At 37.3% G+C, this 26,997-nt stretch overlaps 1 protein-coding gene across 6 annotated transcripts in view; it reads left to right on the top strand.

The window, feature by feature from the left end:
* Window positions 1–26,997, top strand: part of CCDC6 (coiled-coil domain containing 6) — a 56,586-nt gene that overhangs the window by 21,936 nt on the left and 7,653 nt on the right. For all 6 annotated transcript variants that reach the window (XR_010071535.1, XR_010071534.1, XR_010071532.1 and 3 more), the window contains exons 3-8: window positions 8,954–9,082; window positions 14,844–14,947; window positions 16,705–16,865; window positions 18,888–19,044; window positions 22,284–22,384; window positions 26,252–26,376. Coding sequence is in view for 1 of the 6 variants with exons in the window: in XM_063338060.1 (XP_063194130.1) it covers window positions 8,954–9,082; window positions 14,844–14,947; window positions 16,705–16,865; window positions 18,888–19,044; window positions 22,284–22,384; window positions 26,252–26,376 (777 nt within the window). In the remaining 5 variants the exon portion in view is untranslated. The remainder of the gene's footprint in view (window positions 1–8,953; window positions 9,083–14,843; window positions 14,948–16,704; window positions 16,866–18,887; window positions 19,045–22,283; window positions 22,385–26,251; window positions 26,377–26,997) is intronic.

The following is a 26,997-nucleotide window of genomic DNA, read 5'->3' as shown; positions in this document are numbered from 1 at the left end:
CAAGAGCGGAGTGGAGGGGCAGAATCACCTCCCTCAACCTGCTGGCCACGCTTCTTTTGATGTAGCCCAGGATGTGGTTGGCTTTCTGGGCTGCGAGCTCAGGCGGATGGCTCATGTATGACTAGAGCTTATCATAGAACAGTTTGGGTTGGAAGGGACCTGAAAGATCATCTAATTCCAACCCCCTGCCTTGGGCAGGGACACGTTCCACTACACCATGTTGCTGAAATCCCATCTGATGCTTTTGTTATTGAAAACTGGGACTTCTGTGACTTCTTCTATTTGGTGCTTATTACCATGTTGTAAGTTAAGTATCAAGATAAAATATCCTCAATCTGGTATTGCTATTTCCCTTTGCTGTTCTTGAGGATTGACAAGAATGTTTCTGAATAAGACGTATGTTTGCTTTCAAAGTCATACATTTTTATGAAAAATAGAGAAGCAGATGGCAGTAAAATAGGGGTTCTTTTCTAACTGAAAGTAAGATGTAGATATCACTACAGAAAAAGCTTTCCACTAAAGTCTCTTCCAGTAAAGGAAAAAATGCTATGTTGAGCAATGCTGTTTGAGTTATGTAGAAATTGGTTACGGAACTGGGTTACGTGGTACTACACTATACATTGTGTAGACCAAAGTAAAATGATAAATTAAGCTTGATTTGGCTGAAGGGTTTTGAACTCATATAATGATCTCACCTTGTGCACAGATTTGTACTGCACAAGTTCTGCAGCAGCTAAGTTGCTGTATCCAGTGTTGTGGTTTAACCCCAGCCAGCAGCTAGGACCGTGCAGCCGCTTGTGCAGTTCACGCCCTTCCCCCTGAGAAGGGTAGGGAGAAAAGAGAGAAAAGGAGGGGAGAGAAAGGGGGGAAAAAACCAATCCACAACTCATAAGTTGAGATAAAGACAGTTTAGTAGAACAATAACAGAAAAAAGAAAAGAACAATAATAATAATGGTAAAAGAATATACAAGATAAAATAATACTCACCACCCAAGCGGTGATCGTGGATTCCCACCCCCTGGCCAGTCCCCATTTCTATACTGAGCATGACGTCTATGGTATGGAACATTGCATTGGCCATTCCATTGTTCTCTCTATGCTGCTTCTCAGCTTCTATGGGAAACTGAAAAAAGTCCTTGACTAGTGTAAACATCACTTAGCAATAACTAAACTAATATGCATTATTGACATTCCTTTTATACCAAATCTGAAACACACTAACCACTAGAAAGAAAATTAACTCTGTCCCAGCTGAAACCAGGACATCTAGTAATTGCTTAAAATATGCTTAGTCTTTTCCCTAGAATTCAACTGAGAACTGTTAAAGATACAGCTTTGAAACAATCTTAAATTAGATATATTATGCAAAACAGGTTCACACTTCACAAAGAGAAGTACAAGCTTGTTGTGAACCTAAAACTATAATTAATTTTTATTCTTCTCTGCTGTTGACTTTCAGAAAGTACCCTTTGACTGTTGTCCCAAATTAAGGAAAAAGTTAATAATCTACTGTTCTCAAAATGGCCAAGGGGGTGCCTCATTGTAAGGTATGAAATAATGCAGGGCATTATGCTGTTTATCCATTGGAAACCCTTAAATGGTGTAATTTCATTCTCACTAGTGAGAGAAAGATTCAGAGAAGCATGTATATCTGAAACAATGCAGGCATAAAACTAGTGAACTTACTCTCGCCTTTGGTACGGCATCTGGCAAAAATCATCAGTTTTGGGTTCAACATCATCCTGTGAATATTAACCAGCTTTCAGTAGACAAGCTGCAAGTTTCTGCTGAAAGTAACTACATAACTGTAACTACAGTAATATGGAGGTAAAATTCCGACCACCTATTTTTCTGCTTTTATTAAGCAGTATCTCAGCCTACAGCCTTACACTTCACTTATGTTGTCTTTCTTTAAGCTTCATTTAGTGTTTGATAAACATGGTCATGTCAACCATATTTTAAAAAGTAACAATTCTTAAATGCACCTGTGTTCCAAATTGTTAGTCCTAAAACTATGTAACTTCTCTCAGTATCGTTAGGTAGCAGTTTTCGGAAGTAAATAGTGAGATTGTCCTCTATTTAAATATTGAAAAAGAGAACAACTGTTAACATCCTGTTGATGTTGGTAGCGCTTGTGCCTGTGAAGGGTGAGTGACGTGGGATATCTTGATTACAATTTCACCTGTTAACTGTGGTGCACAGAGGAGAAGTTGAAAAGGGGTATATCAAAACTCTAGTGCAAAGCATATTTTAAGCTGTGTCAGAGGAATCTGCCTGGTCAGCAGGTTTTGCAGTCCATACATCTGGATGACTATTCGTACATCTACAGTGGCTCAAGACTTGCAGTACAGGTGAAGGACTTGTTTTTTTGTTTTAAAGCAAACAGCTTAATACTAAAACTATTATTCTGTTTGTGTGTATGCTGAATGCAGATCTCATTTCATGGCTTGATTGTGTCTTTGATGTGATAAACTTGCTGTGAAATGCAAAAAAATGCATCTTCATATATTCTCCTAAACACTAGCAACATGGTCAGCAGCTTATAAATTATGCAAAGGAAATGATCCCTTCCCCTAAAGAGCTTACCTGTAGAATTAGGAAACATTTGAATATTAAAGTATGTTTCCACAAAAATAATCTTCTATCTCTATAGCGATCATGGATTTAGTAAGCTGATATTAGAATATTGGTGAGTTCCAGGCTATTTTCCAAAGTAGCAAAGAACTGCAAATAATATTGACGTTGATTTTTGTTTTCTACGAGCTTAACTGTTGTTTGGAAATTACAATTTTTCAATTACGAATCCTGGAAACTATACCCATGTAGACTGCCAGGTAAAAAAATCTGAGAAGAGAAACTTCTGATATTACAAATAAACTCATTTTGTGGAAAGGAGGACATTATTAGCACACATCACAAGCTAATACGTACTATTTATTAAAATATCTTTTCTAGTTTGGGATACTCTTCCCATTACACAGGTGTAGTGCTGAGTTCCTAACTAATGTTTTTCAGACACAGAAAGCTGAGATAATTGTAACTTATTTTTTTTTATTTCCTGAGATTTATGAGTGCCAATACATAACACTACCTACTAGAATTTAGCAATTCTGTCTTGATTACAGGGTGCAAGACTGATGAGGCAGTTATAAGGCTAATAATGAATTGATAAATGCCCACTTCTATTTTTGGTATCTTTGCTCTGGAGACAATTCTAGCTAAATTAGATGCAGACTTTGGATGATGACTTAAATAGTCATCATCCCAGATGTACAGAAATACAGTAGTCTCCAGTGGAAGTGTGGTCAGTAATTGGTTGCTCCACTATTCTTTGCTATTTGGGGTTAAACTCTTAATCTCTGTGGTTGCCAGGCACAGTTGGTCTGACCTAGAACTAGGCTTTCAAAATTCATGCTGTCAGACATTGTGCATCAAATGTCTTCCTACTTTTTGTATGACTAAAGGGGAAAAATAATGCATGTGTATCTGTTTTGTCTAAGACTTTGCCTTTTGGAACCAGAGGTAGGGGTGTACTTCTGGTAAACTGCATAGGATTTGTAGTCTTTTAATTTTTCAAGTATTTACTAGTCCGTGGCTGTGTCAAAATTACTCCCGTATTATTCAGTTGAAAGCCACCTAGCACGGGGATTTTTTTCATACAACCCGTGTGTTTTTTGCTTTGTCAAACCTTTGTTTGTCACAGTTGTAGGGGCTTATGCATTGCATTGAGTGGCATCTGGAATGAGCTTCCAGAATGTTAAAACATTTTAAATGTGAAAGCTGTCTGCCAGAGCACGAGCTGCTGCGCTCCTCGCTAACAGCCGAACAAGAATTTCCCAGTTCAGCATGATGTGCATTACCATTCTAAAACAGAGTTACATTAGGTTTTCAATATTGTAAGAAATTAATTTTAAAACATTGTACTGTGTGGCACATCAGTGCCAAACTGATTCTAAACACACAGAGTAGCAAATAAAAGAAGGTGTTTTCACTGGAATAATACTGTCTTCCTGTTGCCAGGCTTTCTGGTGCCATACCGTTGCTTGATAATACCTGTTTATAAGTGTGTGGCATTACCTTTTACTGCCTCTACAAGCCCAGTGCATAAATGTACTCTTTTACTAGTTAAATTTCCTTTGTTTGGCATAATTTTTAATTTTCTACGCTGAATGCTGCAGAGATGAAGGAGCACATGCATCTCAACAGAGGTTTTGGCGTAAACAAAAGCCTTTCATCACACACATTCCTGATAAAGTTCTTACAAGCTTTATATATGCTCACTAAAATTTCCCATGTACTTTGACTAAGTCTCTGTAAAGTTTGGAACATCGATCCCTCGTCATTATAGAATGGTAGTAATATTTTGCAGAGTATCATTAGAAGTGTTTTGATGCAGGATCTGTTCTTGGACATGGACTTGTTGAGTTACTGTTTTGAAATTTAAAGTAGTAAATCTTGAAAATTTATCTTCTGTGAAACAAGGCTGCTCAAAAGAGTAATTATTTTTTAATATTGTTTGAACTTACAAAGTCAGTTATTCTGTAAATTGTGCAACAGTCCTTTTCAAAATCAAATATGGATATTTTTTTTTTTCAATACCCTTGTATTTTTGGAAGTGCAGATTGGTCCAAGTATCCGTCCTTGAAAGTAAAATGTTACAACATACCAAGATAACAGTATAATGTGTAGTCAGGCAGATTAAGTAATTGGGAGGCTACACAGAACAGTTTCTCATGCAAATCTGATTCTTGACAATTCTTTCAAAAATTTTAAGTCTGTAAACACAAGCCATTACACTTCCTACTCTCCAAAATACGATGCATCAGCTCAAGGATGCAAATGTGATTGTGCGGAATAAACAGTCAGCTCATCTATTATTTATTTGATGAACATCTGGACATAAAGAGGAGGCAAATTGCTGATACACATTTGTTAATAAATAGGACTTTCAGGATGCAGCAAAGGAGGAATTGGACAACTTTTGAGGGCTAGAGTACTAAAAATAGGCTGTTCAGTACAGTGTGCAAGGTCATAGTCTGGGGGATGAATGAGGGTTGGTGGTTTTTTTTTTTTTTAAGCCCTCTCAGACATCCTGATGAACTGTGCTACTCCCCTTCATCCATCAGCTCCATTATTTTATAGAAACACTTTCCGCTGTCCCAGAATAAGCCAGTGCAGTAAGGAAGTAAGGTAAATGCAGTCCTACATTGTATCAGGAAACTTACCTTGTAGAGTGAGAAAGATATTACTGTAGTTGTCTAGGATTTACCTGAACTAACACATGCGCTCTTTCTGCTGCTAAGCTTTGTATTTGATAGCCCCATTCTCACTTTAAAATATTCACTGTCTTTGTTGCACTGAACCCATCTCTGATCATATGTAGCTGAAAATTTCCCCAGTCTCTTTCCTACAGTTTTCATATGCAATTCAAGGTCTATAAGACATTGTCATCAAGGTGACACGTTCTAATACATTTTTTTCCTTCTCCTTCCCTGGCAGTCGTAGGTGTATTTGTAAAAAGTTGTTAGTATAATTGCATATAATAAAACAGTTTGAAAATACTCTCTTACTTTACTAAGTAAAATAAACGCTATCCACCAGTGTTTTTACCAGTGGATATTTTCTCCATGTTAGCAATTCTGTTTTTCAGTGTTTGGGTTTCAGCATTGAGTGGTTTCTGTTTGTTTGGGTTTGCTTTTGTGATCAAAGCCAATAAAAGGGAAAAAATATTTTACCCAATTATCAGTGACAAACACCATTAATATGTATTTTGGGGTGTGTTATTAGTGTTTTTCTCCCACTTTGATTAATGAAGCTGAAAGGGTGGAAGGGAGTAGCACAGTAAAGTAGGTTCATCAGGGTGTCTGAGAGGGCTTTCATTTTACAATCCCTTTTAGTACTTGTGGGGAAAATGTTTGTGGGTTTCTTTTTATTCCCAGTCACTTTGATTTCTGGTGTATTTATGTTAAAATCAGAATAGAAGATATTCCTGTAATAGAATCTCTCCTGGTTTCACTTGCTTTCTGATCAGCTGGAATGGTCCTTTGGCTGCAGTATGTTCACACTCCTAAGGTAGGGTTTAGTAGGTCGTACATGGCAGTTACAGATCTAATGAGTAAGCCTCATCAGTTCCTGTGTGATGGAAATTCCAGCCAGCTTTAAAAGGAATGATTTGACAAGCAAGATTGTGCTATTGCAGCTCAATTTGCTTTAAATAATGCAGTCGTTGCATTTGCATGAAGCACACAAGAGCAAGAAATAGTATTTGTTGTTAACTTAGTTTGAGGTGCCTTCATTCAACTGTACAATCTGCCTGACCTGCTGGGCTGTCCGCAAATGCCAGCAGTCCCCAAGCACACATCTGGCAGTATCTGGCTTTAGGCTGAGTAAGAGGTCCTGGATATGTGCCTTTTTGCACAGTTTAATTTGCTAACTAAATATAAGCTGATTACAGCAACTGGCTTTGGTCTCAGTTTTTAGTTAGGTGAAAAAAAAAGCATCTAGCTTTTTTTAATGAAGCAAAATGAAGATTGATGTACCTTGTGCTAGGTGGTAACCCGTGTGCTGTCTGCTCCTTGGGCTCTTTGGCTGTCTTCAGTCTTAAACTGTAGCTGCTGTGTAGGGATGGGGAAGGACAGGAGAGGGACTTACGGAGTTGTAAGACTAAATAATGTCCTTTTCATATTAAACCTGTTTTTTTCCAACCAAGCTTAACTCCAATACTGAAGTAAGAAACTTCATATTTTTGATTATCAAGCAACACAAACAGTAATTTGATTTAAAAGTATGAATATAAATTTTTCTTCTAATGAAAATCTCACTTAGCAGCCCTGCATATTCTCACACAAGAAATGAAGTGGATTTATTTCCAACTAGGTGGTTTAACAAAACTTCTTAACCATTTGATCAAGAGCTGCCCTGATAGTCTCAGTGATTATCTTCTAGGAATCTAGGTGGCTTCCTCAAGTGTATGGGAATTTCCGTGAGTGTCAGGGGTTTTAGAAGATAGACTGTAATTTAGTAAGTGAGGGGAATAAATCTAATTTAATTTTTAATTACTATTCTGGAGTTTATTCTAATTTGTGAAAAATAAAATCTTGAAATTGATGAGCACTGAAAACATGGTTAAACTGCAAACTTCTCCCATATGTGTATTCCCAGCCTGCCTAGCGCTCTCTCCACACAAGCCTTTCTGCTCTGAGATCTCTGCCAGGCTGCACTTCACAGACCATTTTGTCTCTAAATAGCAGCAAAAGGAATCAAATTAATGAACGAGCAATTTTAGCTTGTTTTAAAATCAGTGTGTATTTCTTCACTGTGAATATCCAGCAATCTCGACTTGTGTCTGTGACTGTGAGGTGCCTCTCCATTTCCTCAGATTTTCCTCGCACATTTAAACACTGTGATCTTATGTATTGCTTTGTGATAGTCTGAAGAACAGAGTAGAAAATAAGCAGGTGGAAAAAAGGGCCTGCAATTTTCAGTGGATAGCCAGAGAACAGTGTAATTACACCATTGTCTTTTGGTGACATTTGCTTTTCTCTAAGTCAAATTCATGCATTCGTACCATGGTGCCAGTCTCACTGTTTTATCCACAGGAAGACTCGGATCCCTGTCTCAGAGCAATTCCATAGCGATTTTGACTTTAATATTAGAAGCAGCTCTACTCCAAGCCGTAGTTTATATTAAAATGGGGGCTGGGGGGATTTGTTTCCATCTGCTTGAGAGCTTTGAGAGTAAAAGATGTTTTTCATTGGAAATATTAACTGAAAAAAAAATTTCCCTTGAGTGTCAGGAAAATTTGTAACATTGATTTGAAATAACCAGTGATTTTATGTCATCAAAATCTTTTACCATAGAATCATAGAATTGTCAGGGTTGGAAGGGACCTTAAAAATCATCTAGTTCCAACCCCCATGCCATGGGCAGGGACACCTCCCACTAGATCAGGTTGCTCAGAGCCCCATCCAGCCTGGCCTTGAACGCGTCCGGGATGGGGCATCCACCACCTTTCTGGGCAACCTGTTCCAGTGTCTCACCACCCTCATGGTGAAGAACTTCTTCCTAACGTCCAGTCTGAATCGACCCATCTCTAGTTTTGATGCATTCCCTCTGGTCCTACATTACCTGATATCCTAAGAAGTCCCTCACCAGCTTTCTTGTAGGCCCCCTTAAGATAGTGGTAGGCCACTATAAGGTCTCCTCGGAGCCTTCTTTTCTCCAGACTGAACAACCCCAACTCTCTTAGTCTGTCCTCATAGGAGAGGTGCTCCACCCCTCTGATCGTCCTCATGGCCCTTCTCTGGACACGTTCCAGCATGTCCATATCTTTCTTGTAGTAGGGGCTCCAGAATTGGACGCAGTACTCCCGGTGGGGTCTCACAAGAGTGGAGTAGAGGGGGAGAATCACCTCCCTCGACCTGCTGGATTTTGATTCTTGATAGCATAGAAATAGAAATTAGATGTTTTGGGGTTTTTTTTACTATCTTCTGTACAGCAATTTCAGTAGTATGACTTCAGTCATGATCTTAAGCTTTCAGCTGCCTGGGAGAAGGAAGTGCTAAGACCTGCATTTTATGCTTTGGGTGCTTTTGAGATTAAGATTTAGATTAAATTTAGATTAAAATTAATGCTTTTGTGAACATTATGGTAGATTTTGGACTTCTGAAATGTCTGTAATTATTTTATATGTTATATATAATGTATCTATTTTGATTTGACTTTATTAAATATTTGGAAATGTATTTTACTTCCATCTGCTTTGTAAATGGAACACAGTTTAAAATGTTGCTTTTTGAAGGGCTGTTGGGTGGGTTTGAAGTCTTTTGAGAAGAATTATCAGTAGAGAACTTAGTGTGCAGTAAGAATAAACATGTAAATAAACATATAAAAGGTGCGTAATGTTTCATACTTTGTGTGTTTAAAATATTCCCATGTCTCCTAAATTTTTAGCTGCAGCATGAGAAGGCTGAACTGGAGCAGCATTTAGAGCAGGAACAGGAATTTCAAGTGAACAAACTGATGAAGAAGATTAAAAAACTGGAAAATGATACAATTTCGAAGCAGCTGACCCTGGAGCAGGTAACTTTCAGAATGACATGACCGTAAAACAAGGAATTCTGAAAAAATAAATACTTGTTTTGTGTTAGATTTGACTTAATTTTTTAAGTATATGAGAAACTGGGCAATATCAAGAATATAGAAAAGTCAGTTTGACTTTCAAAGCCATAGATCATTAACATAATTTATTATGAGAAACTTTGATTAATGTTTTTTTCATGGCCATTATAACTTTTAGTAGCCTTACTGTAGGCCTTCATGTCTGCTGGACAGCTGTGAGTTTTGCAAACAGAACTTCTTTGTGAGTAATGCTTCTTGTTGCTCTTCATTAGCTTCCAGTCTCATGCTGCTAGTGAGAAAGACTGTCACTTCTGATAGCGGTTAAGCACAACAGTAAACAATATGTATGTGGTCTAATTGTGCTCTAGGTCACCTTTTTGTGGCAGCTTGGGTAGTACAGGACTCGAACTGTGAGATGTCAGCTCTGTGTATATTTAAAAAGATCTGAGATTCTGCTACATCCAACTCCCTTTCTCCCTAGACAGTTATGAAGATTACAGGGATAAAACACCACTTGTTTTGGTCATGTTTCCACTGGAAGTCTAGACGTTGGGACTGCTTTTATGTCTAATTTTAGGCATGTGTGTCAAAGCATCTCAGTGGCATTAGTAGGAGTCCTTTTGACTTAAAAGGCAAACTAATGAAACATATAAGCTCGTTAAAGAACTTCATGTTTTCTGGCTTGTGGAAGTCCAATAATTTGGGTAGTATAAATATAGTACATTATTTCTGTGATTTTTTTTTTTTTCCTGTTATCAGATGTGGGACTTCTTTGTTCCTGGTAATCTGAATTTCTACCAGTTTTGTATGACTCTCCTATTTCTATTGACATCGTGGATAAATTAATGGCTCTCTTAATGATGAAATGGGTTTTCTTGATTCTTATGCTGACATTATTTATGGAGAGATCTATGGAACAAATTGAAAAATAGAAAGGTAGGAAGATGTAGCTGCCAGCAAATCCTTACCCAGCTTGGAAATTAACATGAGATTGAAATAACTCTCTTAGCCACAAGGTGGTGGTGGCGGCCACTTAATCAAAATGCAAAGTAAGTGTACATATTAACCTGTTTTAGTCTTTGAAATGTTAGCATGAGCCACAGCTGAAATCTTAGTGGTACTTATTTTTGTATCATTGTTCTGTGCAGGCAGACTTGGGAAATCTTAAAATTTGAAACTTGTTGCTACATTTGAAAATCAGTGATAAATTGTTCAAAAAGCACAGGTGCTTAAAGGTCTTTCTCCCAAATATCTGATCTTGAAAACTTACTTTATGAAGATGTTAAATTTAGCTGTCAGTCTTGGAATTCCATATGTATTTGTATGTAATGCAGTGTATACCTTTGTTTCCTCTTACAGTAAGGTATGGTAAATATCAAGTTACTTTGAACTTCAGCGTACTTTTTTCTCTTACACAAATTTTAAAAAAAAGAAGCTTTTTGTGCTAATTAACCAGCTGAAGCAATGGCCTTTGGGGCATGTGCTGTACCTAGCAAGAAGCAACCAAAAGTTGTGAGCAGAGCAATGTTGCTGTTACTATACACATAGGGAATTAAGGAAGAGAGATTGCCATGACGCTTCAGCATAACCTTTGGGAGACCTGTTAAACAGGGCTTAGAAAGAGTACTTCAACGATGCTTTGAACATTATCTAGGGCTGCATTACTAGATCTATCACTGTAATCAGTGAGCAGATAGTTACAACATATGTTCACCAAACTATTATTTTTAAAATATTGAACACAAATTCTCTATGCTTTGTGTCCTTCCTCTGTTGCTTTCTCTCATCTGAGCTGCTTATGCCACAGGTGATTGGTAGGTAGCCAGTTTGTAGCAGTGATGGTTGCATAGAACATTAATCCTAAATAAAAAATTAAGTTGGGTCTTAGGGTTCAAATATCACCTCACTTAATTTTGTTAAGTCAACATGAAGTGGCAGATCATTCTTCTCTGAAGGCTAATGGTGAATAAATTTACAACATGTGACTATTTCATTAACGGAATGTCTCAGTTAAAATGAGTAATAATGTTCTGTGTTATAGTTCAGTGGTTTGACAGGAAATAAATAGCTGTCAGTTTTGTTCTACAGAGGCCAAGTTTGTGTAGTCTTGCTGTTACAGCAGTTAGGAGACAAGAAAGAAGAACTAAACTGCTAATAATCATCCCCCATGTCTGCTTCTTTGAAAGGAGAAGAACATGAAATATGTAAAATCATAGAATGATTTGAGTTGGAAGGGACCTTAAAGATCATTTAGATCCAACCCCCCTGCCCCTCTCTCCTGTAGGCCCCCTTTACGTGCTGGAAGGCTGCTACAAGGTCTCCCTGGAGCCTTTTCTTCTCCAGGCTGAACAACCGCAACTCTCTCAGCCTGCCTTTATGGGAGAGGTGCTCCATCCCTCTGATCATGTTCATGGCCTTCCTCTGGACCTGCTCCAACAGGTCTATGTCTTTCCTGTGCTGAGGGCCCCAGAGCTGGACACAGGACTCCAGCAGGGGTCTCACCAGAGCAGAGTAGAGGGCCAGAATCACCTCCCTCAACCTGCTGGCCACGCTTCTTTTGATGTAGCCCAGGACATGGTTGGCTTTATGGGCTGCAAGTGCACATTGCCAGGTCACATTGAGCTTCTTGCCAACCAAAACCCCCAAGTCCTCCTCCTCAGGGCTGCTCTCAATCCGTTCTCTGCCCGCTCTGGATTTGTGCTTGAGATTGGCTTTACCCATGTGCAGGACATTGCACTTGGCCTTGTTTACAGTGGGATTAAGTGCACCCTCAACAAGTTTGCTGATGACACCAAGCTGTGTGGTGCGGTCAACACACTGGAGGAAAGGGATGCCATCCAGAGGGACCTGAACAGGCTTGAGAGGTGGGCCCGTGCCAATCTCATGAAGTTCGACTAGGCCAAGTGCAAGGTCCTGCACCTCGGTCGGGGCAATCTCAAGCATAAATACAGGCTTATCCACCAATGCTCTAACCCCACTGTAGAAGACCACCAAACTTGTCAGACATGATTTGCCTTTAGTGAAGCCACGTTGGCTTCCATGTTTCTTGTGGAAAGATATTTTTGGAGAGCAGCAAAGAATTAAAGCTACAAAAGGGGAGGGGCAGATGAAAAGCACAGAAGTGAAATTTGGGATAGTGGGCTTAGGCAGAGATCATATTCCACTTTCATTGATTTGGAAGATCTCCATTTTAGGAGAGAACAGTTGTGCTTGTTAGTAAGTTGGCAAGAAGACTGAAGAAGTGGTCATCCAGAAATACACAAACAATGGATATTTTAGCTGCATTTGAAGCAAAGTAAGTGTATGCATGAAAGAGAGAGAGGAGGAGAAACACAGTTGGATGGTGAGGAAGGTTAAAAGGTAATTTTCCTTTGTTGTACTTCCTCGTTTCCCTGTTGTGATGGTAAAAATTAAGTGATGTTTGATTGGAATGTAACTCGGAACCTATGTAGATGCCACTGGTATTGACAGAGCTACTGGTTTGGTCTTGAGATATAATCCCATCCTGTTTATTTTAGTTCAGAATAGTGTCACATTCTGAACAAATTCATTGACTAGAGCTAGACTACATTTCAAAGTACTCCTGAAATTACCTAGTACAAAACAAATACACCAAGACTCTGAATTCACAGCTCTGGTCAGGATGTTGCAGTCACTTCTACTGTAGGTTCAGTTCAAGGTTTTGATCCTCAAAGCTTTGATATCCTGACACTTGGAGGAATTGGGACAACACTCAAGATCAGGAAAGGAAGACACACTTGTTTCTAGTGTGTTTTCATATTGCTGGAAATGTGGAGGTTTAGATCTCTTTTACAACCCAGTTTCTTTGGTGTTTCATCAGAGCATGTCTGTTAGCCTTCAGGGCACAACACAAGGCTCATTTGTATATCGTTGCTGATGATTTGACTTTGCCATTGTGCATGTTCACCTACATGCAGATTTCTAATTAATGGACTCCGCTGCCTTGGTGATGGTTGCTGTAATGCTAAATGTCATCATAGATTTTTTACATCCAAGGTTATAAATAATTCACTTTTGTCTTCAAATTCTGGTGCGCTCTGCTTCCTACCATTAAATGAAATAGATTTATTTTCACCAGTATGTTTTTGTGGGTTTGTTTGGTGCTGGATCAGTAACGTAGTTGTAAAAAGACTACATCAGAGCAGGCAAGTCTAAACCACGCTGCATTGAAGTGATACAAAAAACATTGCTGCAGAAGTAGCATTTTGTGTACTTTCTTCCCTCTGAATGTTGCCAGCCCCAAGCCAAACTGGCTAACGATCAGTGCCCTAAGGCAGAGCGCCCTGTCTCTCCAGGGCTGAGCCCTTTGCCTTTGTATCGCTCCAGCTCCTGCTGGTGTGGGGAACACGGTGTCAGTCAGGATCCAAATCCTCATCCCTGGTGTGAGGCTGAAGCACGTTGCTCCTCACTTCTCTTTTCTTGAGGAGTAGAGTTCCCTCAACTGTTAATGTGTATCTGGAAACTCAGACATGGAAAGATTTACTAAACAGTGTTTCTTTTTCTAATTGTGTTCCCTGTTACTCATCAAAGTATGTTTATTTTTATTTCCAGTAACTAATTCCTCTAAGCTTTAAAGAAGAAAGTTGTACATTCATTAAACTTGCACTATTACCTGCAGTGCATGAGTTTATATTTTGTTTGGGTATCTCAATATTAATTCAGTGGTTAGCACAGATTTAGAAGCTGCAATAGCACTTGGCCCAGTGACACAGTAAACGTGCAAGGAAATCACTTAATCTGTTTTCAGTCTTTCCATTTTGTAATGTGGGATTATTTGCCCGTCAGGAAAGTGGTTAGCGTTAACTAAGGCTTGTCTGGGGAAAAATACCTCCGTGCTATTTTCCACCTGTAAAGGGGTTGGTCTATTCCCACGTGTTTCATTATTGCTCACTTCTGGAGTTCAGCTGCCAGTGTGACTGAGTAAGATCAGCTGCGCCTCTTAGTATTCTAGCATATTCTTAATAATATTTACATTGTATTTGTACTAAAATACTAATAATTGATTTCTTCATATGTGGTTCTACATTATATAGGCTTTTATTAGCTTATAGCAGAATCAAAAATATTTGTTCACACAGTAAGTGAATGGGAATAATGTCAAGTTAAGCATTTACTTTTATAAGGTCTTTGCTAAAATAGAAATACATTTGTTTCTGCTAGTAAGGGTTGATACAGTAACACTTAAGGCAGTTAACTTAATTTTTTCTTTACTGTTTTTGTTATGTCACTCCTTTATCTAACAAAAGGCAAATATGTCTTCTCTTCCATTTCTGGCTTACTTAACTGTGATTCTTCCACTAAAAAAAGTCTAAAATTTTTCAAAAGAATAAATGTTGGTGCTGTAGACTGTAAATTCAGTTTGAAATTCAGAGACATGTGGAATAGGCTTGTCTTTGAATAGGCTTGTCATGTCATCAGTGACAGCGTGTCCAGGTTTCAAGCTCCTTCTTATTGTCCAGAGACAGGTTCTGTGAGAAGAATTTCCATTAAGGAGATGACAGCCATGCAGCTCCTGAATCTCTTGATTTTTCATGATCTGTGTGACCAGTGCGTTGTGTCTGATTTTTGTCTCTTCACTTTCTCCTTGCTGTCATACAGCATCATTTAAAATGGTGACGTTATAGCAAAGATCTTTCCTAATGAGAGTTCCTTGCAAAAAAATGTATTTCCGTCATTTGCATTGATTGATTTTCCTCTCCAGCTAAGACGTGAGAAGATTGACCTTGAAAATACTTTGGAACAAGAACAAGAAGCGCTAGTGAATCGTCTCTGGAAGAGGATGGATAAGCTTGAAGCAGAAAAACGGTTTGTCTTGTTGCAATGCATTTGTTACTGTGGGAGAGATGTCATTTAATACGTAACGTTCTGGATTAAATGTGTTCATCTCTGTCCCATGAGAGTCGTTTAATCTATGAAAACCTGGAAGTTAAAGCAGTTGTAAAGCTGCTTGTTTGCATGATGCCAGATCCTTGATTGCTTAAAGTAGATGTAACTAAATAGTGTAAGAAATGACCTGGGAAAGCTTGAAGGAATTTGCTGATTTTTTTTAGCTGCTGATAGACTCTTCTTCAGGCTTCTGGCTCAGGGTCAGCTTTATATTCATGGCCCAGAGAAAGTAACGCAGTATTTCAGTGTATTTGTTATATGAGAAGCTCTTGTTTTTTCCCTGTTGGCTTGAAGAAAACTTCAGCCTTTTCTCAGTGGTGTGCACTTATGTCACTGAGACTTCCTGCTGCTGCTTCCATAGAAGTTAAGACAGTGAGACTTTATATTCCTGGGAAAGCTAAAAATATAAATTAAAGCAATTCTCTCTTTAATGCCATATATAAGAACTCTGGTTTTGGAGCAGGTAGGGGAGAAGAGATTATTAATACCTTATTTTTCTTCTACATGTTTAAGGACAGTTATGTTAGTTATGTTACTCACAGAGTTATGACTCTGTGGATCTTGACTGGGGGCTCAGAACACACCTAAGCCTAGGTGAACTGCAGGTTTTGTAGTTTTATTTTACAGAGCCCTGCTGTGTGGAAGGTGCTCTGAAGAGCAACATGTGATATTCAGCGGTGGTAAATCCATAGCTAATCGAGCCTTTGGTCAGAGTTCTGTGTGTCTTAGATTTAAAGTCTTCTTTAAGCCAAACCATTTTTGGTTTCATTTATCTCAGGCTGTGTGCCTTCTTATGAGGAGCCACCATGCAGTCAGACCATGGTTTAGGACCACTTTGTATGGTACGTGTGAATACTGGGTCACGCAAAGAGTGGTGCTTGCATAGTGCTGTCCCTGCTCTCCAGGGCAGAGTTGGATCTGGCCAGTCAACACGTTTCTAGTGAAGAACAATTTTGTGCTTTCAGGCTGAAAAATACTTCTTATGTTAACTCCAAAAATAATCATTTAGAACATTTAATATCTACCATATGCTTATTTCATTATAAGAGAAGTTCATTACTCCTAAATTTACAGTTATTTGTGGTATTTGAAACCTTGACTATATGCAGTGCCTTTTGGTTTGGAGATTTTTTTTTTTTCTTTAAAAAAAGGGGAAACTATTTGACTATGCTTCAGAAAATCACTGTGAAATTTTCTCTTCTGGTAATCGTAAAACACAGAAAAGCTTTTGTTTCGCCATAGGCACGCGTTGCTCATATTTTCATCTTGAAATATGTGTTCTTCCCCTAAGAACATAAATGCAAAAATTCATAAGAGATTAAATTAATTTCCTTAGAAATTATTTTCTGGAATAAGTAGCATTTGAGTATAAAACTGAGGTAACTATATGTAGTTCAGAATCTGTTTTTCCTGATCTGTGTGCAGAAATATTTGGGAGCGTCAAATGTCTGAATATTTTAGAAAATCCATCCATGCTTGGACAACAAATTTTACTTTTTTTTATTTTGAGTTAAAAAAGAAGGCATTGTAAGTCCTCCCAAAATTCTCTCACTAAAACCAATAGTTAAAGTAAATGTTACATACCTGTCAGAATCCTTGCAGTGGCTTTCTGGAGGATTTAAGGGGTTTTCTTTTCATTAGAATTGAAGGTAAAATTTGAACTATTTGTCATACAGAATTTTGCAGGAGAAACTAGACCAGCCAGTATCTGCTCCACCATCACCCAGAGACATATCAATGGAGATAGATTCTCCAGAAAATATGATGAGACATATCAGATTTTTAAAGAACGAAGTGGAGAGGTTAAAGAAACAACTGAGGGCTGCACAGTTACAGCGTGAGTAAACAACTTGTTTTAATTTTTTTTAAGTTTGTGTAATATCAAATTTTTATATATACTTTCATGAGTTTGAATTTAAGGTAGAAGTGGAAAAAAAAAATTTGGGGTCAAAATATTTTCATAATTGCAGAATTATTGCTCGTTGTTGTATTTATACTGCAGCTTGGGTTTTTTTAGCTTTACAAGAAGGATGCCTGGAAGAATCAACAAATATTTATTATTTTGGGCCGGAAAAAATGTTTCTATCTTTTCTTCTTTTTTCAGAGACTTAGAAGTATTTCAACATGTAGATTTTTCAAAACATATTTATGGCCTGCGTGTAAGAGTCTTGTTATAAATTAAGAATTACTCAAAAATAGTAACAGCTAGCATTCTCTCCCTCTGGTGTGCTGGTCTTGGCAGGATAACTGGAATATTTCAATCCCCGTTTAGAGAAATAGCTTACCAGAGTCAGCAGCCTTCCTTAGAGATGATGGGAGAGTGCTCTTTTGCAGAGGGCTTCTGCACGAGTTTGTGGTATTAATAATTTGTGTCAGTTAAAAGAAGATAAGGAGTGCTAATCTTTGTACTTGCCAGTTCTGCACTGCAGCCTTCACTTACTGAACCTCAGAACAAGAGCAAGGCCTTAGATTTAAAGGCCTTGCTTTGTACCAATTTCATTTCAAGTATTCTTTATTATTTTAAGTGGTTTATTTTTGCATTTTTGGGATTTAGACCAAACATTTAGAAGCATTTAAAGTCAAATTCTCATTAAAAATAAGAGCTAGGTTTAAATGTACTCTTTCTCTTTGTGAACAGATTAAACAGAGCTGCAATATGAATAGCAATACTGACAGAAATGGTGGGTGTGCTAGCCTGCAAGCAGAAGATGAAACTGAAATACAGTTTCCAGTTTGTTGTTTGCAGTACGTGGTCATTAGAGAACCTCTGGTATTATTCCTAAATAATTAATAAAATATGCTTACTCAATTCTGATATTAGTATTACATTTCGTATTCCTGAAGCACTTACTTCTAGGCTAGGAACTATTTTCGTATAATAATAGTTTTAAATAAGTGATACTGTTACATTTAGAAGTGGTATTTCCAGAGAAGAGACATAAATCATGTATTGTTGATAGTTTGGAAATAGTCTTCTCAAACAGGAATAGTCTTTTGATTTGAAGGGTGCTGCATAACAAAGTGATCACAAAGCATGATGGACTGTAATATTTTTTTTAATATTGAGGAATTAACTGTAAACTTGATCAAATATTGGAAAAACTTGCAAAATGCATTGTGTCGTAAGTCCTCATCGTGTGTTCCATTTTATTTAAATAATGTCAAAATGCTTCGTAGCTTTCCATAGTTTGATTTTCTCACTTAAATAGTTTGCGATACTGGACCATGTAAGTGATATTTGCTGAATTTGTTTAGAACTGCAAACTCAAATCGCCCTTTGTTGTAGAGTAAACCACTTGTTGGCTTTTAGTATTGGTCCATGTTCTGCTGGCCAATCTCTGTTATAAAATGTGTAATTGAAAGAATGATATAGAGTATATGTAAGGTAGCAATTTGATACAAGAGTTTGAGTGGTTTGGGTTTCAGAACTTCTTTTGTGTTTCCTCCTTTGAAATGGAAATATACCTTTAAAATATTTTTTTCTGTGTGTTGCAATACAATCTTTGTAAATGTGGAATAGCATCATTTAATGGAGCAGGATTCATTGTACTTATTCTTTATGGTTTTGGTTTTATTATTTTCTTCCTTACTTTTTCCTTTCTTTTCAAATTCATTTAAGTAAATACTTAAAGCTTTTTTGCTTTTTACCTTTTATTTCCAAAATTGCTGTCAACCACTAATTCATTTTAGTAGCTACTGTTCTGAATTAGGTTTTGAAGTAACGAATTAGAGGTGAGAATTTTGAGTGATCCATCCTGAGCATTTTGTACGCCCTCATTCTTGAAGTACTGGGGTAAAAGTAGGTGCAACATATTTGCCTCTCTGTGAAACTGAATTTTAACAAAATTCTGAATTTCAGATTCAGAGAAGATGGCACAATATTTAGAAGAGGAGCGACATATGAGAGAAGAAAACTTGAGACTTCAAAGAAAATTACAGAGGGAAATGGAACGTAGGGAAGCGCTCTGCAGGCAACTGTCAGAAAGCGAATCCAGCTTAGAAATGGACGATGAAAGGTTAGTATTTTCTAGCAATCCAGATACAATGGCATTGAGCTTATTAGTCAATACTCATATTTCTTTTTTAATGTTGTAGGAGAAGTATTTATAGAAATAACCTGTATATGGGTTTAATATACTTATCAAATTTCAGCATGGTCCAGGAATATCTTCAGTAGAATTGTATCAAACTTGTGTAGAAATTGCATTACTTTTAACAGGGAGAAAGAAAATACTTGTATCTGAAGATTGTTTAGGGTTTTGATACTGTATATTGAAATAAGTATGGCTGTGGAGTTGAGATTCATGATAATTCATACCTTTGTTTTGCCCCTAACTGCAAGGAATTCTGTGATGGAGGAACAACATCCTTATTTGGGGCTAATTTGTCCTTTGCAGAAAGCAAACTGTGTTCAGCCAAATACTGAAGGATATGGTGTAAAGCCGTAGAGAGAGGAAGCATTTCCAGAACTGTTGGGTTGTTCTTGATGCCCAAACCACAGCATCCCTGATTTTTTTTTTTTCTATACTGAAAGCTGCATTGCTTGCACTGACCTTACAGATAGTCTTGAGTTTTTCATGGTTTTATATGACGTCTTTTAGTATTTTTTCACGTCATAGTCCTATGACAGTGTTACATCTTGAAAGAGGTTTTAAAGTACACTTTGAATAAAACATTCTTAATTCTTATCAAATGCTCATTATTTTGTTGTACTGTTTTACATTATTTTGGGTTTATAGTCGTCCTTTAGAAAAAAAGCGAAGTTACCCTGTGCTGTGTATTCTTCAGATACTGAGATATTTCTTCTTGGGTCATCAGTATATATGTTATAAGCCATAATTTACCAGAAACAAAGTACTGGATATTTTGTTTTCAAGGAGCAGCCTTAAAGTTCAAGGTAGTGTTTTCATTTCAATGAGATACTAGGCAACTGACATATGTTGTAGTAGCATCTGATATTAAGATGTAGTGAATACTATATAAATTAAATTGTTAGAAACACAGGATTCTGGTGTTTGAATCTATTTTTATTAGCCTAATCTTTTCATCCAATATTTACATTGTAATGGAAATACAGTAAAAATCTAAATCTATGTGAATAATGTAAGAGTATCCTAATATTTTCTTCTCTCAATCAGTTGTAGGTAGTGGTGATCAATAAAATGCAGGAAAATTGGATTACCCATTCTGTACTTCCAATAAATTTCATTGTCATGTTGATTTTTTGGTACTACAAAGGCATAACAGAGTTGCTCCCAAACAGGTATTTACAGTGTAAATAATACAAAATAAAGGGAAGGATGAAGCAGGTATTAAAAGTGGTTAGTCTTAGGAGAACTGTATAGATAAAATAATTGTGTAACTACATGCAGCAATGACTTTAAAATGTAAATTTTTGTCAGTTTACATTGTCTTCCTAAAAATGATGGTGATGATGGATCAGATATCCAGGTTTTTTCAGTTGCATTCTGTTAGCTGGTGGTACTTATTTTTTGTAGATGGGGATAGATGAAGATGCTTTACTGAATGCAAAATGCACAGCTCTCTCAAAACTTCTTCCTCCTGATTTAGCAATAGCCTTGTCTTCTCAATCCTCCATCCTATTCTCTGGAGTAGTAGGGAAATAACTGAAACAAGGAAGTACACTAACGGTGTGCTGCTATTCCGTATCACCTGATCCAGGTACTAGGATAACTTACAGAAAATTGTCTTTATGTAGAATAAAGTAATATTAACTCACAAAACCCACTGCCTTGCTGTAATACACGTACTATCTGTGTTACGAGTTACTGTTGTGTTGCAGAGGTAGCCTAGTCAGTTCAACTTGGCTAATCTTGCCACTGAAGAAAACTTACATTTAATTAACCTTTAACTTGCCAGTTAATTTTATGTGGTTCTCTATTGTAGCTACTTTTATTACCCTGATCTACCCAAATTCAAACCAACTTTAGTATCACTACAGTGTACTGCCTGTGTTAGGTGTTGGGGCTTAGTAACTCTGAATATCCTAGTTAATAAGATGCAGTATCAAAACATGTTTCAAATGGTTTATGAACTGTCTCACAGACCTAGAAGTAGTCAAGAGAAATATTTTTAATTCTGCTCCATGTTGTGGGGTGAGCTTTTTTTCCTGCAATCTAGAAATAAATGTAGCTACTAAGAATTTCTGAGCAGCACAGTGGTAGAAGGGGAGACAAGTAAGAGTCAAAGGGTGTTAGGTAGATAATTTTGCCTGCTGCTTTGCTGTATTCAGTAATGAAGCACAGCTAAATATAATAATATAAACCCAGGTGCACCCATTTGCAACCGTATGTGCAGGAGAAGGTGAGCAGGGGAACCTCTCATCTAGACATTGACTGAAAAATCTGGGTGGAGAGTGCGTAAGCAAGTCAACCTGAAAGCTTCCAGCCTAATGCTGTGAAAAAATACGTAAAAACACTTTTGAGATATAAACTAAGTGGCAAGTAGGAGCACTTTTTCATATAGCACTTGATGGCTGTGAAGAAGCTTCACTGTATTCAGTAAGTAAAATACAAATAAATACCACTAAAATTATTACAAGTGGTGAAAAATGCCTTGCTTGAGGTTCTAATCAGTTCAGTTCATCACAGTGACATATGGCAGGTGTCTTGCAACACAACCTAGAAGTGTCTTTAGTGGGAGAAAGTCCTGGATTCAAAATGTCTCTCTGTTCCAGTGGCAAAAGACACAATGAGCAAATGGCTAAACATTGAGACCAGAGCGATTTAAGTGGGAAACAGGGCATGTTTTTAACTGTGAGGCTGATCAGCTGTTGGAGCAAATTATCAATACTTTAATGATTTTTTTATTTTTTTTCCTCCTTTTCATGATTTCAGATCAGTGCTAAATGCCTTTCTGGAAGATACACTCCAGCCAGACAAGCTATTGAGTTCAATGTAGAAATGATGTGTAAAGTGCAAGAATATAGTATAGGTCAGATTGAATGACATGATTTGTACCTCTGGCCTTAATATGTACTATTCTAATCATATGCAACTTGTATGGTTTTAACTGCAAGTGACTAAGATAGGTCCAGTTATTTCCATTGAAAGTTAAGCCAGTATCTCAGCCTTCAGCAGCGATGAGAGTTCCTGTCATGACTTCCTAAAGGTGACTGGTCCTTCCATTAATCTAGTGTGATTCTTACATGAATTGAAAAAAACACAGTGAAACATTTAAATCATGGCACATCTTAAAAGGTTTGATCTAATTATTCTTTACCTTTTTTTGTTAGATATTTTAATGAGATGTCTGCACAAGGATTAAGACCTCGCACTGTGTCCAGTCCTATCCCTTATACACCCTCACCAAGTTCTAGCAGACCTATATCACCTGGTAAATATTTAACCCAGTTTCTAAAATTATTGTATGCATCATATAGTAACGTGCCATAGTATTTAGGTCAGTAGCCTTTCCAAAACTAGTCTGGAGGAAACAACTGCATCATAAATGTAAGAATAGTTATGCCTTAATGTCTTCTAGTGTAGCATGTTTTTGGATGGTTCTGTATTACACTGTGAACAGATATTAAAGGTCAGTTGAGTAGCTATCACTTGAACTCTTATTTCTTTTTTGCTCTCTCTTGTCTCTTACTGTCTCTTCTTTTTTTTTTTTTTTTTTTTTTTTTTTTTTTTCCTCCCCTCCTGCCCCACCATAGAAGTTGCCCAACAGGATGCATAGTTCAAACAGATTTCTAGAGTTTGGTGATGAACTAGTAATGAGACTGCTATTGTGCTCTGAATCAAAACTTCTTATAGAAGTCTGATCTTGAATGTGTTTTGAAAAAAGCCAATTTTCATTTCTTTTTAGTAGAGAAATGGCTTTTGTACTTCTGCTATTTTCTGTTGTAAAACAATAACTATAAAATTAAGAGTTCCTTTCTATAGTACTTTGTACAACGAAGGCAAACTAACTTCTGAGTTTTTAGTTACTGAATATATTTTTTAAGTCAAAAGAAATGTATTTATGTTACTAACACATTTATTGACTGAAATTTAAAATGCCTTAAAATTGCATTTGGACATTCCTGAAAAGTTGTTGACCACGGATGTTATATGGTGATGACAAACTCACTTGTACATAGTGAAATGAATCCCGCATGCCCTGCTTTCCCAAGCTCACCTTTAGAACCCGTCACACAGAGTCCTACATAAGGGCGAATGAAATGTGCTCTATATCCACACGTTCTGCTAGATAGGATTGAGACATTTTATTACACAGGTCTGCTAGAACATATAAAATGTCTTTAAACTCTTTAATTTTCAAGATCGACTTTAGTTTTTCAGGAGGACTCAAAACAGTTTTCATCCAGGTGTTGCAGAAGGAGTAAGCAAGTCTGAAAACTAACTATGGCCATAAGCCGTGTTATAGTGTTAGAGATGAACATTATGATAGAGTTTTTCAAGAGGTTTTTGGGCTTCTGAAATGAGCCAAATCACTTGACTGTGTGTTTTGCAAGGCATGTTATCAAGAAAATGATATATGTTTTCTTATCTTTTTCTTATAAGGGGATGTACAGAAGCGTAGTCATGCTAACAACTATTCTGGAGTAACTACTGTGGGCATTGGTGGTTATGCATGTGCAGCCTTCACAATAATACAATATTCAACTGCACATTGTATCTGCAGTCCATACAGTGACTATTATTAAAAGTATGTGTAGGGAAATTAGCCGGTAACTTACAGGCTTGCATCCTAGATTACCTAGAAATGCACCCGATTTAGATGCTGATGTGTCAGTGCAGGAATACTCTGTCTGTTTGTTCCTACACTGGGACTGAAACACATTCCTTGTCCTCCAGTTCCCTGTGGGCTTTACTTCCCATCAGTAGTTGATACAAGAGTGTTGTGTTCTACTGGGAATTATATCCCACAGACAGGGGAGGCTGAAACACAGTCCGAAGCGGAGTTAAAAATAGCCCAGCCGAAATGATCTTTTGTAACAGTGTTCCCAATTTTGGTGATGTTGGTACAGTAAATGTTCCAGGCTAGCACTTCTGCACAGGAGGCTACATTACTCTCCTTCACATCTGATAAATTAATATCCACAGTTGGGAAGTTTCAGACTTCAGGAAAATAGAAGCAACAGTTTGTTAGAGAACTAATGAGATCAATAGGGAATTTTGTACAGCTGTTTGCTATATATGAATGCAGTAATGGGTGAATACAAATATTTTTTGAGAGCACTTTGTCTGTAGTGGTACAGTAAAACACTGTCAAAACTATCATCACAGAATAATACAAAGCTACATTTTGCATCAAGTAATTGTATGACTTGGCATATTTTGTTTAAGAAATTATATGTCTGAATTTGTAGAAACATAACTTGAAACCAGTTAGAAACGCTATAAGTTCATATGGGTAGCCAGTCAGCTTAAATGGGTTAGGCTCTAGCTCCTGAATTCAAGCCTTTTGTGCTTGCATGGCTTGAGATGCCGCTTTTGAAGATTTTCAGTCTGAGATTCCGTTGAGATTTCTAGCACAGTGCCTGGAACTTTGAAGGCTGTGGAAGTATTGCTACTCCTAGGCAGCTGGAGGTTGGTTACCGTGATTACCAATTAGTCTCTAGTGTAGATAATATGTTTTATGCTTTGCTTCTGCAGCTAGGCTAGATAGTATGTGCACTACTCTCTTATTGCTTATTTGACTGCCATGTAGACTTGCATTTGTAAAACTTTTGGAGCTGGTTTATCCCAAAGCAGTCCAAAATTGTAATGTTGCAAAGGTGACGTAAAGCATAGTTTTTGCCTTTTATTGTTCTGGGCTCTTGTCCTGACTTAAAAGACACATTCATCTATCTGAACATTGACTTGTGTCTGTCCTTGTGCTTACAAAAGCACTTAGTCATAAAACATGTGCCGTACAGACAATTAGATTGTGTAGTCAAAAAGCAGACTAATTTTGTTAATCTGCATTGTTTAACTATTCTAAAGTGACAGTGATTCCTTTGGAGTCACTCGTAATTTGCACCATACATACATTGGGGATGCAGCAGAATCAAACTTAGAATTGAAGGAAGCGAGTGGAATAGGTTTTCCTATATGACTTTATTAATGATTTGAGGCTTGGTTTTTTTTCTTTTCCCCCAAAAATCTTGTCTCATCAGTTGTAGGCACAAACACAGATACACGCGGTGAAGGACAGAGCTGGGTGTTGATGCACACTGTAGCTGCAGCGTCACTGTTTTGCATTCATTTAGTGTTGAAGAAGCGTGAAAACTGTTAAATCCAATGTGGTGTTATAAAAGTTTAGTAGATCTTTAGAAATTTTTCTGGTGATAATTCTCCAAAGAAGTTGCCATTGTCTAATACTGAACAGCTGATAAAATCTTGTCTCCTACCTTAGTGATAGTTGTGTCAGAAAGCAATAATGATGTAAAGGTTTTGGAAAATGACTTGTTTTGAGAAATACTCAAAATGTTCAGAACACTTCAAGGTCTGAACTTTAAGCACTTAGCAGTTGCTGTTCCTGCTTACCTTGGTTAGCTATACAGGTACTCTGCATTTTTATAAATTAGGTCTTACAGAAAGGAAATATTTAGATGGAAGAATTAGATATGTGCACTTTTGAATATTAGGCTTTCCTTAATGTGGATAAAACAAGTTGTAATTTTAAATGTTAGTTGCTAGCCTAGTCCTGCTAGCAACGAATCCCAGAATGTTTTAACTTCACAGCCTCAAAGATCTTAGGGTCCCTGCCTATAAATGCCGAGGCAAAACAGGAGGAAGCCTGGGTGCGGATCTGGTATGCCTTGGAGGAGCCACCAACATCCAGTTTCTTTGCGGAAACTTGCTGTGGCCCAGTGCTAGGTGGCTTCTCCAGGCGCAACCTCTCTGCTTCTTCACACTGTATTTTCTTCAGGGAGCCATTCCCTCTGAGGAGAAATGGAAGGCTGGATGGAAACACTTGTGAACTAAAACTAAGCTTCCAGGGGAGCCTTACACCACTTATGTTAAGTGAAAAGTTACATTTAACATTGTGTAGTGTATGTTTTGAAACATATGGTAATTTACTACAAGAAAAGAAATTAATTTTACATCACGCTTTTCAGTAAAATAACTATTTTTTATGCATCTAATCTGGCAGCAGTTACCATTTGTTAACCTATTGTTGATTCAGAACTATAAAAATTTTTAAAAACTCACTCTTTAGTTTGTAATATAAACAAGAATGTTGATGTTACCTTGTTTTAACAATTTTTAGGTCTGTCATATGCAAGTCATACAGTTGGTTTCACACCACCAACTTCACTAACTAGAGCTGGAATGTCTTACTACAACTCCCCAGGCCTTCATGTGCAACATATGGGACCGTCCCATGGTATTACAGTAAGTATTTAAAATAGTAAATACTTGTTACCAATGTCAGCTTGGTTTTTAAAAATTATAATTGCTTGTCCTTAAGCTTTTTTACAAAACATTTTTGTGAATGTTTGTTTTTGTCTCCTTACTCCAAGATATCTATTGCTGCTTTCTTCAACCCTGATTTTCCTCTTCACCCCTCAGAAACTGATTCTTTTTGGAGAACCTTATTTTCTGCAAAAGAATAGGATGTATTGTCATCTTAAGGACAGTAATAGGTATCATCTTATGGATCAGGAGGCAGGGTGTGAGAAGTGATGTTCTAAGCTACTAAGCCTGTCCCGGGAAGTAAAAACATTGCTTTCATTTTTCTCCTAGTCTCCACCATCTGACGGATGAGTCATCTGAGGTTGCTCCAAGCTCAGGTTTTCTTCAGGATGACACACAATGCTACCACCATGTCACTGTAACAGGCAGTTAACTCTTATTTTCTATTCTCATTGGCAAAGAAGAAAGTTAATATAAACATTTGTTAGGACAATTTCTCATATCTTTCAAGTGGATTTATTTCCTTTTTACCTCTGATGTTTGATGCACTTCTACTTAATCATGTTTCTTCTATTTGTGGAGTTTAATGAGCAAACAGAT

Source organism: Chroicocephalus ridibundus, chromosome 6 (genome assembly GCF_963924245.1).
Source record: "Chroicocephalus ridibundus chromosome 6, bChrRid1.1, whole genome shotgun sequence".
Taxonomy (NCBI): Eukaryota; Metazoa; Chordata; class Aves; order Charadriiformes; family Laridae; genus Chroicocephalus; species Chroicocephalus ridibundus.
Note: the sequence above shows the minus strand (reverse complement) of the source record. Positions and strands in the feature narration are given on the sequence as shown.